Source organism: Microcaecilia unicolor, chromosome 2, assembly GCF_901765095.1.
Source record: "Microcaecilia unicolor chromosome 2, aMicUni1.1, whole genome shotgun sequence".
NCBI classification, from domain to species: domain Eukaryota; kingdom Metazoa; phylum Chordata; class Amphibia; order Gymnophiona; family Siphonopidae; genus Microcaecilia; species Microcaecilia unicolor.
The window spans coordinates 574,275,135-574,292,919 of NC_044032.1; the positions used below are offsets into that span (position 1 = coordinate 574,275,135).

General features: G+C 41.8%; 1 protein-coding gene across 1 annotated transcript in view; it reads left to right on the forward strand.

The window, feature by feature from the left end:
• Positions 1–17,785, forward strand: part of LOC115462200 (long-chain-fatty-acid--CoA ligase 1-like) — a 146,332-nt gene that overhangs the window by 27,725 nt on the left and 100,822 nt on the right. The window contains 3 exon segments of the mRNA XM_030192216.1: positions 11,694–11,872; positions 14,109–14,141; positions 14,298–14,349. Of these exon segments, the coding sequence (XP_030048076.1) occupies positions 11,694–11,872; positions 14,109–14,141; positions 14,298–14,349 (264 nt within the window).

Below are 17,785 nucleotides of genomic sequence, written 5' to 3' on the forward strand. Positions count from 1 at the left end.
GGCACAGTAACATAGTAGATGACGGCAGAAAAAGACCTGCATGGTCCATCCAGTCTGCCCAACAAGATAAACTCATATGTGCTACTTTTTGTGTATACCTTACCTTGATTTGTACCTGTTCTTTTCAGGGCACAGACCGTATAAGTCTGCCCCGCCTCCCACCACCGGCTCTGGCACTGACTGTATAAGTCTGCCCAGCACTATCCCCGCCTCCCGCCACCGGCTGTGCCACCCAATCTCGGCTAAGCTCCTTAGGATCCATTCCTTCTAAACAGGATTCCTTTATGTTTATCCCACGCGTGCTTGAATTCTGTTACCGTTTTCATTTCCACCACCTCCCGTGGGAGGGCATTCCAAGCATCCACTACTCTCTCCGTGAAAAAATACTTCCTGACATTTTTCTTGAGTCTGCCCCCCTTCAGTCTCATTTCATGTCCTCTCGTTCTACCTCCTTCGCATCTACCACCATTTCTGTGAAACATCCTGATGTTACTTTTCTTTTCTCTTTCCAGCTTTGTTTCAGGTCCTCTAGTTCTGCAGCTTCCCTGTCTTTAAGTGCTTGGAAAATGTTGTTGATTGAATACTTTACAAGAATATGTATCATATCCCTGTTCCACCTCTCCTCTAAGGCATATGTATTTCAGATCTTTGTCTTCTGACAGATCCTGTAGCACTTTATTGCTTTCGTACCTAAGGATACAACAGTCCAAGTGAGGCCTCATCTATTTGTCCAGGGGCATTTATCACCACCTCCCTTCTGCTTCTTTTGCCTCTATACAGTCTAGCATCCTTCTGGCTCTGGCCACTGAAGCCTCTGTCCTCTAGTCTCATAGCATCTTTGGATTTCTGCACCCAACATATATTTCCTCACATCAAAGCTTAAGCACCCACACTTCTAACTTGTTGATAACATCCCATGTTTACTCACTGCAGTATCTATTCTGCAAATCATGTCGCTCTGGAAAAGGCAATAGTTTTCCTCTAACCCTTCAGCAGTATTCACAAAGACCTGGAACAATCTGCTCCAGGACTGAGCCCTAAGGCATTCTTCTACTTACCTTTTGAGTGGATGCCATTTACCACTTTGGGACCCATTGTACTATCAGAGGTAGGCCCGAATAACAAGGGAGGCCTTGAAAGAATTACCTGAAGAACCAGGCAGAGATTGAGTGCAGACCTGGTGTTACACTGCTATGTTATAACCATCCAAGGATATGGTGAGAAATGTGAGACAACATGTATCAGCTGACATAGCTGATTGAGTGTCTAAACTGTAAAAAAAAAAAAGGAGAATTTTACCAGTTTTGACAAGTACAAACATTTGCAAAACTGGGAAAGTGAAACGCGCAAAGCAACCTGCTCAGTGTGCTGCTGCGGCTCAGAAAGGGAATAGAATGTTGGGTATTATTAGGAAAGGTATGGAAAACAGGTGTGAGGATGTTATAATGCCGTTATATCGCTCCATAGTGCGACCGCACCTTGAGTATTGTGTTCAATTCTGGTCGCCGCATCTCAAGAAAGATATAGTGGAATTGGAAAAGGTGCAGCGAAGGGCGACTAAAATGATAGCGGGGATGGGACGACTTCCCTATGAAGAAAGACTAAGGAGGCTAGGGCTTTTCAGCTTGTAGAAGAGACGGCTGAGGGAAGACATGATAGAGGTATATAAAATAATGAGTGGAGTGGAACAGGTGGATGTGAAGCGTCTGTTCACGCTTTCCAAAAATACTAGGACTAGGGGGCATGCGATGAAACTACAGTGTAGTAAATTTTTAAAAAATCTGAGAAATTGTTTTTCACCCAACGCGTAATTAAACTCTGGAATTCGTTTCTGGAGAACGTGGTGAAGGCGGTTAGCTTAGCAGAGTTTTAAAAAGGGGTTAGACGGTTTCCTAAAGGACAAGTCCATAAACCGCTACTAAATGGACTTGGGAAAAATCCACAATTCCGGGAATAACATGTATAGAATGTTTGTACGTTTGGGAAGCTAGCCAGGTGCCCTTGGCCTGGATTGGCCACTTTCGTGGACAGGATGCTGGGCTCGATGGACCCTTGGTCTTTTCCCAGTGTGGCATTACTTATGTACTTATGTACTTATTTATAACTGTAAGCTTTATCCAAGTAAGGGCTGGTGTCACATGATGAATTGTTTGTACACCTCTATAAAAGAGAAAAGAGACCTGGAAAGGTGGGGAGTATACTTTCCCTTAGTAAGAAGTTAGCCAGGAGAAGTTCTTCCCATAATAACATGTGCTTGCTTTGTATTATAAGCTCTCATCCATGTACTGCTGATATTCATGTAAGAGAACAATAAAGGTAAAGAGTTGCTGACAAGTGCTGTGTGCTGGTTACTGGCCCTTTCCCCCCCTCTCACTGTACCATCCCCAGGCTGCTTAGTATTCATAAGCCTATGAGACTTCAGTAAACCATTGGATACTGTTACAAATCAACATTGTGTGTACCCTCAATTTAGTTCTCTGGTTACTCAAAGAAATTGGGTTAACTTGTATTATTTGGTAAAACCATGTTGCCTCATATCTCTGCAACTCATTTTTGAATTCTAAAACACTTACCTTCAGTGGTCTCATTTGCTTTTTGACAGCAAAAAAATAGAAGAACAAAGCCCCTTGCAGTATATAAGTCAAGCAAGCACAGCAAAGGTGACACAAAAAAATAAATAGAGCTAGATGATACGTAAATCATACAGAAGCTCATTCTGTTTCTGAGTCTGACGTCCTGCACGTACAACGTGCAGCGACGTCAGACTCAGAAGAAACTTTCGGCGCCAGCTTTACTGGAAGAAGAAATGAAAGGACCTCGGCTTGGCTGGCGGGGGTTGGGGGTCCCCCGCCAGCTGACGGAATTCTTTTAATGGCAGCCGGCAGCGGCAGGAGGACGCGGACCTCGGCTGGCGGGGGTTGGGGTCCCCCGCCAGCGAAGGTAGGTGACAACAACGGAGATTGGCAATGGCAGCGGCTGGGGGGAGGGGGATCGGCAATGGCGGCGGCGGCGGGGGGGGGGGCTATAATGTGCTCCCTCACTCTGGCCCTGGCCCCCCCTACTGCCGCAGTTCAGATACGCCCCTGATTACAACTAATTGATTTAGGCACTAAGCAGCCAATTAAAAAGATCAAACACAAAAAAATCATAGAAATGATGGTAAAGAATACCTTCAAAATGAATGTTCACAACACATTAGCTTTCAATTCTAGAATCAGGTGTCAATGCACCTAAAAAAATAAACATAATCAGGAAAGCTACATTTGCACTTACTCGTAATTATTTTTCATTCCAGAAAAACTTCTGCAAACAGATTCATGGAACAGCTATGGGTTCAGCTATGGCTCCAGACGTAGTGAACCTGTATGTAGCCAATTTTGAAGACAAATTTTTGAAAGACCACCCTTATAAAAGCGAAGTAGCATTCTACAAAAGATACATTGATAATGCTTTTCTCCTGTGGAGGGGTAATGAAGAAACATTAAATGAATTCTATAATTGGCTCAACACATATGATCCAAATTTACACTTTAAGATACAGTTTGATCACCACCAAATATATTTTTTGGACATACTAATCATGAAAACAGATTATCAGTTCATCACTAAGGTCTACAGGAAACCAACTGATAAGAATACTTATTTACATTTTGAAAGTTTTCATAATCACAGTTTGAAGAATAATCTACCATACTCCCAATTTCTTCGATTACGCCGTTTATGTACCAACTTTGAGGACTACTACTTAACATTTCTAAAGCGCTACTAGGGTTACGCAGCGCTATACAATTTTAACATGGAAGGACAGTCCCTGCTCAAGGAGCTTACAATCTAAAAGACAGGTGTACAATCTAAAGACAAGTGTACAATCTAAAAGACAGGTGTAAATCTAGAGACAAGTGTACAATCTAAAAGACAAGTGTAGAGTCGATCTGATAGGGCATACTATATTTCTCGAAAGGTTAGGTGCCGAAAGCAGCATTGAAGAGGTGAGTTTTAAGCAGAGATTTGAAGATGGGTAGGGAGGGGGCTTGGCGTAGGGGTTGAGGAAGATTGTTCCAGGCATAGGGTGAGGCAAGGCAGAATGAGCGGAGCCTGGAGTTGGCAGTGGTGGAGAAGGGTACTGAAAGGAGGGATTTGTCCTGTGAGCGGAGGTTACGGGCGGGAACATAGGGGGAGATGAGGGTAGAGAGGTAGTGAGGAGCCGCAGACCGGGTGCATTTGTAGGTAAGGAGGAGAAGCTTGAAATGAATGCAGTATCTGATTGGAAGCCAGTGAAGTGACCTGAGGAGAGGGGTGATATGAGTATATCGGTTCTGGCGGAATGTAAGACGTGCAGCAGAGTTCTGAACAGATTGAAGGGGGTATAGATGGCTAAGTGGGAGGCCGGTGAGGAGTAAGTTGCAGTAGTCAAGGCGATCCCTGGGGAACTCCAACAGATAGTGGGATGGGAGTGGAGGAAGATCCATGAGAGTGAACCCTGAAGGTGCGGTGGGAGAGATAAGAGGAGAACCAGGAGAGGACAGAACCTTGGAACCCAAAAGAGGACACTGTGGCAAGAAGTAAATCATGATTGACAGTGTCAAACGCCGTGGATAGATCAAGGAGGATGAGGATGGAATAGTGGCCTCTGGATTTGGCGAGGAGCAGGTCGTTGCAGACTTTAGAGAGTGCTGTTTCTGTCGAGTGTAGAGGGCGAAAACCGGATTGAAGTGGATCGAGGATGGCATGAGAGGAGAGAAAATCAAGGCAGCGACTGTGAACGGCGCGCGCTCAAGTATTTTGGAGAGGAAGGGTAGGAGAGAGATGGGGCGGTAGTTGGAGGGGCAGGTAGGGTCAAGTGATGTTTTTTTTAGGAGAGGTGTGACTACGGCGTGCTTGAAGGTGTCAGGGACAGTTGCAGTGGAGAGAGAGAGGTTAAGGATGCGACAGATGGAGGGGGTGACAGTATGGGAGATGGTGTTAAGTAAGTTGGTGGGGATGGGATCGGAGGAACAGGTGGTGCATTTCGAGGAGGAAAGAAGGCGGGAGGTTTCATCCTCGGTGATCTCAGGAAAGGAGGAGAAAGAGGCCATGGTTGGTTGGTTGTTGGATGGGGCTACAGGCTGAAGAGGAGGTGGTGGCTTGGTAGTGAACTCAAGGTTGATCTTTTGCACCTACAGGAAACCAACTGATAAGAATACTTATTTACATTTTGAAAGTTTTCATAATCACAGTTTGAAGAATAATCTACCATACTCCCAATTTTTTCGATTATGCCGTTTATGTACCAGCTTTGAGGACTTTAAACTACAGGCACAGTCTCTAACTGCGTTTTAGAAGTAGAGGATTTCCAGAGAAAAGTATCAGAAAAGGCCTAACTAAAGCAAGAGCTCAAGATAGGCAAGAGTTATTAATGAAAAAAGAATCTCACTGTGAACTAGATATTGTCTGCACATTACAGTTCTCACAATAGTCCAAAGATTTTTGTAATGTTATTCTCAAGAATTGGCATATATTAGAAACATACTCTTGCTTTAAGAACATTAAACCATAGCTGCGGGGGGAGGTGGGTCATGGAGGGGATGAGGGGTGGAGGGGGGTTAGGATATGATGACCTCTGACAATATTGGGAAATATATGTGACTGTAATTAGGGTTTCTTTATTAAATAAGACATGTCAGAGGTTAGCAACATAGAATGGGTCTAACTGTTACTAAAGTTTACATAACAGAGAAGGGGGGAGGGGTGGGGATTTATATTGGGGGGAGGAGAGAAAAGATTGATGATGGAATGTATATATTTGGTGGAATGAGAATAATCTTCTATTTGCATATTTGTACCTTTGTCTGGTTGGAAGTATTCAAGTTATTTATTCTGTTTTGACTGTCGTCAATAAAAAAGCTGAAACATAAGAACATTAAACCAGTGATAGCATATTCAAGGAGTCAAAATTTAAAAGAGAAACTCATACCGTCTACACTGCCAGAGATTGAAATTGGTAATTATTCCCGGTCTGGACACACTACCATGGAAGATGTTCAGTATGTAAACATGCCCTCATAACAAACGTGCTTTTTGAAAAACAGTACGAACTGTAACTTCTTTTGTTGTGTACATTATCATTTGTCCTTGCAGACTTTTATACATAGGCAAAACCAAACGCATAATTAAAACAAGAGTCATCGAACATAGGAGCTGGATAAGCAGAAATATATAGTCGGCCCCATTGGTGACTCACTGGAATGATCATAATCACGCTATACATGACATCAAATTTTTAGTTTTTAAACAAATCCAGCCAAGATGGAGAGGTGGTGACTCAGACACCATTCTTGTACAAGGAGAACAGCGCCTGATTTTTGAATTCAATAGAGTGGTTCCTTATGGTCTTAATTTAGAATTAGATTTGACAGCTTTCCTTCAAGGCCACAATCAAATCGGACTATTTCTCCATTGGATAATTATTGACTTTGGGATAGATATCATTTTTAGTTACTTTGGTTTTTTTTATGATGTTCTTGTATTTCTTAATATATCTCTAATGTATTTTATTAATATTAAGTAGGAGCTATTATGTCTATTTTCTCAGTATAATTTCTGGCAGATTATTGTTGTGTAGAATGTTTAATACATGTTTAAGCATTAGTTATCTTATTCACATAATGTAAAGGTTTGAGCTAAATGCTTGCTTGATTTTTCTTTTGTAGGTTTGAATCTAGCTGCACTGCTTTTTTTTTTTTTTTAAAGAGAGTTTAGCATTCTTTTTTGTCATCAATGCACGTTTGATGTTTTTTCTGAAGCTTTAAGTCAAGCTGTACTGTCATCATTTAAAAATATATATTTTTAAATATTTTGTTTAGCATTTGCTGTGACTTTATTATCAGTTTATACTCCCGTAGTCTTCTTACACTGTTTAGTGTATATGTCATAGTGACATCAGAGATGTTCATCAGCATGACGCTATTTTATTCCGGCATTGAGAGTTTCAGCCCTGTTTGCTGCTTACAAGTGAGCAAGTTTTGAAGTATGTGACAACAGTGCATTTTGAAGGTAAGACTGTTCGTTTTATAAAGATGTATAGATTTCTTTATCGTATAAGCTCTCAAGGAAGAGCACCACTTTTCCGCTGTCAGATCGTGACTTCAACAGTTTTTTTAGAGAGATCCTTTTACCATTGTATTGCTCGTTTCCGTGCTTTTTTTGTTAGAAGCTCAGAGCAAATTTAAGATATGTAGTTTATCTCTGTTTGCTATATATCTTTTGGATCGGTAGACATTTTATTAGGTTCATATTGAAAATGAATTCTATGTGTTTTAAACAGCACATCATTGGGAACTCTTTAAGAGCAATGAATTCTCTACAGGTCTGATGTACATATCTAAACCACCTTGAGTGAATTCCTTCAAAAAGGCAGTCAGTCAATCAATCAATCAATAAATAAATAAATATATATTTCAGGCTCTATATCACAAAGTTTTTTTTATAAAACTCCATGGGCCCTGTTTACTAAGCTGTGTTATAGGTGTGCTAGCATTTTTAGCATGTGTTAATGCTAGAGACACCCATAGGACTATGTAGGTGTCTCTAACATTAGAGTGCATGATCATTTTTAGCAGGCACTAAAAACGCTAGCGCACCTTAGTAAACAGGGCCCCCCATATTTGTTAAAATTCTTAGCCTTTTTGGCGTATTCCCACCATTGGCATATCAGTACGTTCATTTAGACTCTATACTTGTGCATTGTAGCGCTAATATCAGGCGCATTCTGACCATCTGCAATAATTTGTTGCTAACGTCCCAAGGTCGAAGTGCAGTCCACACTTTATTGATTTCTTTTTACGTGAACACTTTGTCACGACTGATGTGCGTTCGGTGCCTTCTTTTTCTATACAGGTTGTAATGTCCCTTTAACTTTTAGGCCCACAATAACCTGTGAATAGAGCTTTCCGCACCTTAACATATGTACTTTTCAGTGAATTTACATAAGGTATTAGATTATTTATTTTTTTAGATCGGCTTTCCTGATTATGTTTATTCTTTAGGAGCATTGAATCCTGCTTCTAGAATTGAAAGCTAATGTGTTGTGAACATCCATTTTGAAGGTATTCGGTACCATCATTTCTATGATTTTTTGTGTTTGGCCTTTTTAATTGGTTGCTTAGTGCCTAAGGGGGTCTTTTACTAAGTCACAGCAGTGTTTTTAGCTCATGGTAGAAATCAGCTGGCGGTAAATGCCAAGACACCCATAGGAATATAATGGGCGTCTTGGCATTTACTGCCAGCTGATTTCTACAGTGATCTAAAAATGCTACCATGGCTTAGTAAAAGACCCCCTAAATCATTTATTTATTTGTTACATTTGTATCCCACATTTTCCCACCTATTTGCAGGCTCAATGTGGCTTACATATTACCGTAAAGGCGTTCACCAACTCCAGTAGAGAAACAAATACATGGTGATGTTGTGGTCGATTAAGATTCAGGCACAATGAGGATCGAAGAAAGGAGAGGTTATATAGTGTCCATTACGAGCTTTGGTTTTGCTGTGTTGCAGAGTGTAGGCATTTATGTTGGGTCAGTAGGGAATGCCTTTTTGAACAGGTTGGTTTTTAGTGATTTCCTGAATTTTAGATGGTCGTAGGTTGTTTTCATAGCTTTTGGCAGTTTTAATATAGTTAAAGTTTGACCTTTGCTGTCAGTATCTCTGTGATGTTTATTTTGTTTGTCATTTTTTTATGATTTCCCTTTTTTGAGGTGTGTACTTGAGATTATCTAATATTTGTTATTATTTACATTATTGATATGCATTTTGGCCATTTAAATGTTCTTAGCTGCAATATGAGTTATTTATGTATTTCTGCTTCTTTTATACACTTCTTTTTATTTACTTAAGTTAATTATTTATTTATTGCATTTGTATCCCACATTTTCCCACCCCTTTGCAGGCTCAATGTGGCTTACACTATGCCGTAATAGCAAGCGCCATTACTGAAAGGAGAGATACAGACTATTATTGCATTTAAAGTAGAGAAATATAAAATAAATTAGAATAAACGATATATAAATCATAACTGTGTCTTTTTCCATTTTTATGTTCCTGTTATTGTGTGCTGTATTTTAGTATGTTTAATTTTATAATTTGTATCATTTTTAGACTCCTGAGGCAGGTCTCTGTGGCCGAAACATGTGTGGATGTTTGAATAAAGCTTCTGTACAATTTACACATCATCTAGCTCATTTATTTGTTGGTGTCGCCTGATTTGCTTTTTCCCACCACTGTGTAAGTCTTACTGGCCTGTAGTTTTCCCACCTCTTCTGTTACGTCTTCCTCTAAGAGGGATCATATCTTCCCTTCTCCAATCCCATGGATTATCTTGTCTCCAAGATCTACTAACACATTCTTTAGAGGAGCCACTAGATCTTCTGAGCTTTCAATATGTCAGGATGTGTATTATCCAGTCTCATGGCTTTGCCCACTTTAGGTCTGCTACTTCATATACACTTCTGTGAATGTGGTTATCTGCTCCATTCCCATACATATATTTGTCAAACCTTTGATTCTGCTCCAGGATTTCCTTCCATGAGCACAATACTTAGGTTTTTCCTCATCTCTCTACCCATTAGCAGTGGTGTACCAAGGGGGGGGGGGCGGTCTGCCCCGGGTGCACGCCGCTGGGGGGGTGCTGCGCGCCTGTTGGCCGAGTCCGCTCGTTCCCTCCATGCTGCTCCCTCTGCGCGGAACAGGTTACTTCCTGTTCCGGGGCAGAGGGAGCAGCAGGGAGGGAATGAGCAGACTCGGCCAACAGGTGCGCGGCACCCCCCCAGCAGGTAAAAATGCACCCGGGGGGGGAGGGTGTAATTTCACCAGTGGGGGGGGGGGGCGCTGTGCCCGGGGGGGGGGGGGGGGCGCATCGGCAATCCGCCCTGGGTGTCAGGCAGCCTAGGAACGCCACTGCCCATTAGTCCTCAAAACCTTTCTTACAGCTCAGCCTCTGGCCTGCCCTCTCCAATACACCTGAAGTCTGGTCACCTCACTTTACATCTTCAGCCATTTTTTTAATCCCGATTTTTCAGCTTTATCCAGTATTTTGTGTTTTTTATGGTCTTTTGTATTTCATGAACAACTACTGTTTTGGTTTTTGTTTGGTTTTTTTTTGCCCTGTAGCCACTTTGAAGACCATAAGAACATGTAACCTGGATCTCACCCAGTTCTAGCTACAGAAGTTCACTATCTTTCTCACATCAAACCTCACAGTCTTTGCTTTCACGCAGGCCACTTTTACCACATACCTCAATTCCAGTCCACTTGCAGTTGAGCTGAGAGTGGGCCAGGGGTCCAGAATAGTGATCTGGGGATTTGGGAGACATTTTACCAGTTCTGGGTTCCATTCAGCTCTTCAGTCCAGGAACCACACTGCATTCCAGAGTTTAACAATAACTCAAGTTTTATTGAACTTCTACAACAAGCAGCTGGTAAATTAATATACTAGCAGCACAATTGATTGACGTACTCTCGAATAACTTAGTCAGCTTTTGTTGTTCCGTGGGGAACCCTTATACCACTTACTTCATGGGTATATTTACAGCAGTGCGTTTTTCTAGCAAAAAAGGTGCCGGTACTCAAATGCCAGGCCATCCTTCAGGGGTGGGGTGGTCATTGAGGGATCCATCCCACAATAGCCAGGCCCCCTGCAACCAGTCACAGAATCTATGACAAGGCAGAATTGCTGTGTAGAGCCTGAGTTCTTTCATTAAAACTTGGGGACCATGGGTCAATTTTAGCAGACAATGGAAAAGGTGCCGGTACTCAGTATCCCCAAGTACCTCCTCAAGAAAGCCCTGATTTACAGGAAATACTTTAGTCAGGGATATTTACACATGGGCAATGACTCCTGTCCCTCCCTATCCCAGAGACCTCAATTTTCATAGGCTGTACTCCTCACAATTCCAGATTTTAATTACATGTTGACTGAAGAAATATTTTCTCTGGATTTCTGATCTGAAGAAGAAGGGTTACCTTTGAAAGCTAATCAAAAGAATATATGAAGTTAGTCCAATTAAAATGTGGTATCTTATTTTCTTTTTTATGTTTTGATTTATTTCTATTTATTACCAAATTTGGTCCTGGAGGCACCCCAGCCAATCAGGTTTTCAGGATATCCACAATGAATATTCATGGAAGAGATTTACATGCATTGCCACCACTGCATGCAAATCTCTCTCATGAATATTTATTGTGGATATCCTGAAAACCTGGCCGGTGTGCCTAAAGGACCAGGTTTGGGAACCATTGCCCTAGGAGTATAATCTAGGAGGGATAGAAAAGATAGAACAGGGAGGAACCCTCTGAACCAAGTAACCTTGATTTTCTGTCAGATCTGTTGTGCTCTCACCTGCTGGTATAATTGGAAACTGAATACTTATGGCAAATGCCAGCAGATGGGGACTGGGAAAGGAGTGTGGTATTGCTGAGTCCAATTGTGCTTGAATCTAATCAGTTTAATGTATTTGCCAGAGCAGGAACTTTCCTTTTACAGAACTATACTATATAAGCTGGAATACTCAGCACAATAAAACAGGAACAGTATTGCAAAAAGGGTAACTTGACAAACATCACAGGTATTCTAAATACAACTGGAAATGTACACTGCACACTTTTTTACTGGGTTAAAGTCATCTGTGTAACCTGCTTCCTTTCCCTTGCTATATTAGCTGAATTGCCACTGATTTTTTGCAATACATCGGAGAAAGTCAGAATCTTGCTAATGAGTGTGGAACAGGGAAACATCAACTCACTTAATACCATAGTTGTCATGGATCCCTTCGAACCAACTCTTGTGGCGCGGGGGAAGAACTGTGGGGTGAAAGTTTTCAGCCTGAAGGAATTTGAGGTAAGAATTCATCCACATATGGATAAATTATTCTGTAGTCCTCTCTTGTAGAAGCTAGTTAATCATAAGCTGTATCATGTTTCCCGAGGATGCCATGTGCCAGACTGTCCATGTAGAACTTACACAGGAAGATCTTTCCTATCCCACTATTCATTTCATTGCAGTGACTGCAGCCTCCAGGTAAAATATTTTTAAATTTAGGATCAAGTAATGCTGTAGCCATATTAGCCTACTTTAAAAGTTGTTAAACATAAATAAAAGAAGAAAACAAGAAATAAGGTAACACCTTTATATTGGACTAAATACATTTTGTGACTAGCTTTCCGAGACCCAAAATCTAATTCTCCAGGTCAGGACAGTATATTGCTGAAATAGTATGCTTGTCCTGACTCGAAGGAACTTTTGGCCTCTGACAAGTAGACAAAATATAATAAGTTAATCCAATAAGAAGGTATCACTTTATTTTCTGTTTGTTTTTGTATTTGTTAATTTTTAATGTAGCAGTTGGACTATGTCAGTCTTTTTGCTCTCTTTTTTCCACAGTACAAAAGGACTTGTCACTGTTTCTATTTCTTTGGTTTTGCACTGTATGCAGAGTATGGCTGCTTGGGGCTCAGTTTAATTTGTCTCTGTATTTCTATTTTTAGTTTGTGGTTACTTAATCTATACTTGATGAAGGTGTACCTGTGTTCATGTCTGAAAAAGGCTAGGTATTCTGTTAGCATCAAGTGTCTGTGTAGGACTGATCTGTATTAATCCAGCTTGTCTAGTTTTCCCGCCCGCTCGGACCTGGAACCCGAGGAAGCGCTGGGAAGGGGGCATAACACAAGCTTTTGTGATTTACCTATCCATAATAAAATAATTTGTTTTACGTCAACTGGTGTTTGGAAGTTGCCAGAGAATGTGGTAAAAGCAGTTAGCTTAGCGGGGTTTTAAAAAGGTTTGGCTATCTTCCTAAAAGAAAATTCCATAAGCCATTATTAAAATGGGCTTGGGAAAATCCACTGCTTATTTCTAGGATAAGCAGCATAAATGTATTGTACTGTTTTGGGATATCAACAGGTACTTGTGACCTGGATTCTCCACTGTTGGAAACAGGATACTGGGCTTGATGGACCTTCAGTCTGTCCCAGTATGGCAATACTTACGTACTTATATAAAAGTTCCATCCTTTCTACATCAGTCACCCAGATGTAATTTTTTTCATTTTTTTGTCTTGTTTCTTTGCTGTGGTATAGTTGGCTAGGCCTTGTAAGGCATGTGTGAGGCTCCTAAGCCATTTTGTTTAATATTCTGGCATGGTGTATTTTAGACAAATGCACCTTTAAACTCAGATCTTTGAATACTAACATTCTTTTAGATGTGGTCCTGAGACTTGCAATACTGAAAGTCAATGCCAAAATACGGGGCCAGGATTTAATGTGGCCAAGATGCTATTTATTCTCCAACCCTGAATCCATCAAATATCTGCTCCCCAGCCTCTGCAATATGATGTCCCACTCTCCATGTAGGAGACATTCAAAGCCTCAGTGGGCTACGCTAAACAGATGAATAGCTAAGGGGCCCTTTTACTAAGCCATGTAGGCACCTATACGCGCCGAAACGTGCGTCAGTTTGGAGTAACCGCCCAGCTACCGCGTGGCCCTTGCGGTAATTTAATTTTTGGTATGCGTGTGCTACATGCACCGGAAAATCATTTTTATTTCCTGGTGCACAGCAGAAACCGGGCGGTAATCGTCATTCTACGCGGATAGATGATTACCACACGGTTAACGTGTGAGACCTTACCACTAAGTCAATGGCTGGTGGTAAGGTCTCAGACCCAAAATGGACACACACCAATTTTTATTTTGCCACATGTCCATTTTCGGCAAAAAGTTTAAAAAGGCCTTTTTTACAGGCGTGCTGAAAAATGGATCTGTGCATGCCCAAAACACGCACCTACAGTAGCGCAGCCCATTTTTTGGCGCACCTTAGTGTAGAAGTGTTCAGGCCACCACCTGATTCAAGTAAAGACTGATGTGTCATTCTGCTCCTAGGAAAAACTAGTACTAAAGTCATAAATATAACACCGCCAGAATAAGTCTGTCAGTGGACTTGGGTCAGGTGGCAAATTAAAAAAAACAACAACCCATAACCTAATTAAAAGTTATTTTTTATCACGTCTTGGTTTAGAACTTTGGCGGTAAAATAGTTATCTGTGCTTATACTATATTTTGTTTTCTTCTATATCTAGGTTTTGGGAAAGGCCAATTTACAGGATCCTAAGGTAAGGGCTGAGATTTGCTATAGACTGCCGTAGCTCATTATGAACCATACCTCTTTCCCCCTTAATTTTAAAGTTAACACACTCACATTAGCCAGTGATTTTCCTTTTTAGGTATCACAGGCACAGTTCTTTACACACTAATCTACTGTGTTTCAGCCTCCAGCATCTGAAGACCTGTCAGTTATCTGTTTTACCAGTGGAACAACAGGTAAACATGGCAGTAGAAATGTCAATTGCCTTTTTCCTTTAGACACCATGGTAATATTGTACTAGACAAGACCTTGGCTATATAGACTGAGAAAATTCTGGTCACGCCTTCCCTTCCACAATACAGTTTGAGGGTCTGAATAGTGTTCTCCTTAAATGGCTACAGTCTGTCATCTTAAGGGTTGTGCAGCACAACACGGAATCCCAAAGCTGATTTGATTTCAGGACTAACCCTACTATATAACTTTTCTACTGGGTCAAGATCTTTTTGGCAAAGAATCTTCTTTTCACTTGAGGAAACTCATGACAGCACAAGGGCTGGAGGCACACACACACTAGCTGATACTACAGTAGCAACTGGTCTTCCTCCATACCACACTGATGACACACACCACTTTTTATTGCAAGGTGCCTGTATACTGATAGTATTCAGGTGAGCTCAGAGCAAATACAGGCACAAAATGGCTCAAAACACCACAAAGCAGCATGGTGACAGAACATACTATATTCTCTCAAATAATTGCCCAGGCTGTTAGAAACAATGGGCTTTCTGAAGTCTACAGTGGGTTATTAATGGAAGCACCATTTGTTCTCCACCCTGCTCCCCATGGTAACCAGCATTGCTCTCCTCCACTCTCTCCACCCCCTCCCCCGTGATGACCAGACCTCTTACCTTATGGAGCGTATGCGAAGTCTTGAGCCAGTGGCCTAGCCAAGGGTGGGCCCAGGCCCATCCAGTAGCAGCACACCTATGATGTGGCTGGCAGAGATCCCCAAGCCCCACCAGCCGAAAACTCCCAACTACTCACCCTCCTGCAAAGCTTGTAAATAGCATATCTTCACCTGCAGTGAGCAGTGACTGATACATACTGTTCGCACTAGCTCCACAGCCTTCCCTCTGATGTATTCCCGCCTATGCGGATACAGGAAATTGCATCAGAGGGAAGGCTGTGGGGCTAACATAAGCAGTGTGTATTAGTTGCTGCTCGCTGCCAGTGAAAATCTGCTATTTAAAAGGTATGTGGGGGAGGGAGGATGATTGAGAGACCATATGGCATGCTGACGAGATGAGGACAGACCAAATCACTTGTGGGACAAGATGGTGTTCTTCTGCCCACCCATCTTGGGCCCAGGCCCACCCAAAATTGGGTGTCTGGCTACGCCTCTGTTTTGAGCACTTGCACTTGCTCAAACCCTTTGAGTATCTGTGCATGCTCAAAGCCCTGCACTGACCCAGCACCAGAACTAAGAAAAGGTAAGAGGGATCCAGTCATCGGGAGGGGGGAGGGGGTGAAGGAGAGCAATGCTGTTTACTGTGCATTCTGGGGGGGGAGGGGAGCTATGATTGGAGGAGTCTAAATTTGGCTTTTACGATTAAATTTACAGGGTTTTTCAATGCTTAAACAGAGAGGTGGGCTATTAGAAATAATACAGTATCTATTCTGGGGCAATGCAAGACTACTGCCAGAGCCAGGTGTGAGTAACACTTGTTTTTTTTTTTGGGGGGGGGGGGGGGGAAGGGGAGTGACAAGCTAGCTATGTGGATGACTGGGGAAGACTGGCTAGGAAGAGACTAGGGGGAAATATGGTATCTAATAAGTGTGTGAGTAGCAGGGGATACTGTAATGGTGGTAAACATGGAACGAGTGGTCTATTGATCTGCAATTAGAACTTGAAAGATTTTTTTGTGGGTTTTAATTTGGCAATCTACAGAGCCTGATAGAGCTGCTAATGGCTTGGAGTATGTTTTCCTCAAATGCTGTCATTTTTAGTAACTGGGTTTCACTTCCATAAGCTGCAGTACTGCCTGTGGCTTGGAGCTCTCCTTAGGCTCTGTAGATGGATAAGTTAAAACCCTCCTAACTTTCTTGTATTATAGTTTAATTATGACTCAATTCTGTGTTAAATGCAGAATTCCCACTCAAGGCGTAACATCTCTATAACAGGCAATAGTAAAAACTGGATAAATGACACTACGTTCCAACTTAGGGCCCGATACATAAAGCTTACCGTGTTACCATGCTTGAAACGTTTGCTTTAGAGCGGTTGTAGCCAGTCTAAAGCAAATGTTATTTAGCACCTAATGCACATAGGGGTTCTGTGTGACTTTAGCCATTCACCATAACAGCTACCGATAATCCAATGCAAATGTACTACAACAAACTCATTAGTATTAAAATGAGCATTCTGTGTGATGCACAAAAAGCAGTGCCTAACTGTCAGTGTGTGACCCGATCTCTGTACCTAACCTTTTCCCAGGGTTTCTTGCAGGAGAAACTCCTGGATTCCCCTATGCATTGGGTGATCTAGGGAGAAGACACCCTCACAAATTCATATCTCAGCTCTAACCTGGGATAAGGAAGCAGAATGTATAGAAAAGAAATGAGTGTCACTCATCGTACACAGCAGCAGCAGGCATGAAGAAGCTGCTCTCCATTTCTGTCCAGATCCCAGGATTCTAGAGCCACAAGGAGGGAAGCTGTAGACATGGGCAGGATCTGATGCTGGAAACATGATATGACTTCTCGGGATCCTGTAGGCCCAGGCAGAAAGTGAACCCCAAATTTCACAGGCACATGAAGGATCTGAGCCCAGGAACCGCAGACTGGGTAGCAGTGGGACAGATTAATTCCCGATCATGTGCAGAACATGGACACTTTCAGAGAGACTATTCTGTGCAAGTGCTAGGTGCTTTTCCTACTGAGCCACTTGCAGAATATGAATGCATCTCATTTGCATGCGATTCCCTTTGTGCATAGGTCACTGTTTACAAATCCGTAAGTTCAACTGTGGCTGCCGTATTTAATGGGGACCTTTGAGCATTGGAGCCTTAGTGTTCTCTTTTAAGTACAGTACCCCACACTGTCCCCTAGAGAAGAAAATATTAGTTTTTCTTGTACTATGTTCTATAATCAAATACACTCATAATATGGATATGTTGAATGACTTACAGACTTTTTATGCTTTTATAATCTGCCATGAACCTATTATGTGGACAAAGCAGAACATAAATGCCAACAAATTAACCTGTACAGCCTAAAACTCAGTAATTCTCTGGAGAGAATCTTTAGCAAATTCATGCTATGAAATGGAATATTTCAGTTTTTTGGTCTCCTGTATACCACATTTTTGGTTCTTTAATCAAATGTCAATCCCTGTGCATTAATACTCCAGCACCTGAAGCAAGTTTAATTTCTACTATGTTCTGAACTAAAGTCCTTCAGATCTGGTCAGAGTCAACTAACCTTTTCCAACACAGCTCATGCTTTCTGCAAAAACACAATTCATGCAGTCGGAGGGGATATGAACAACTGTTCAGAACTTCAACACAACAGCAAATTCAAGTCTCTTCCTTAGATCCAAACATTAATTTTTATAGGTCAGTCTGAAAGCTCAGCTGTGCGTATAGCCATGCGTGAACTTGTTTGCTTTCTGAA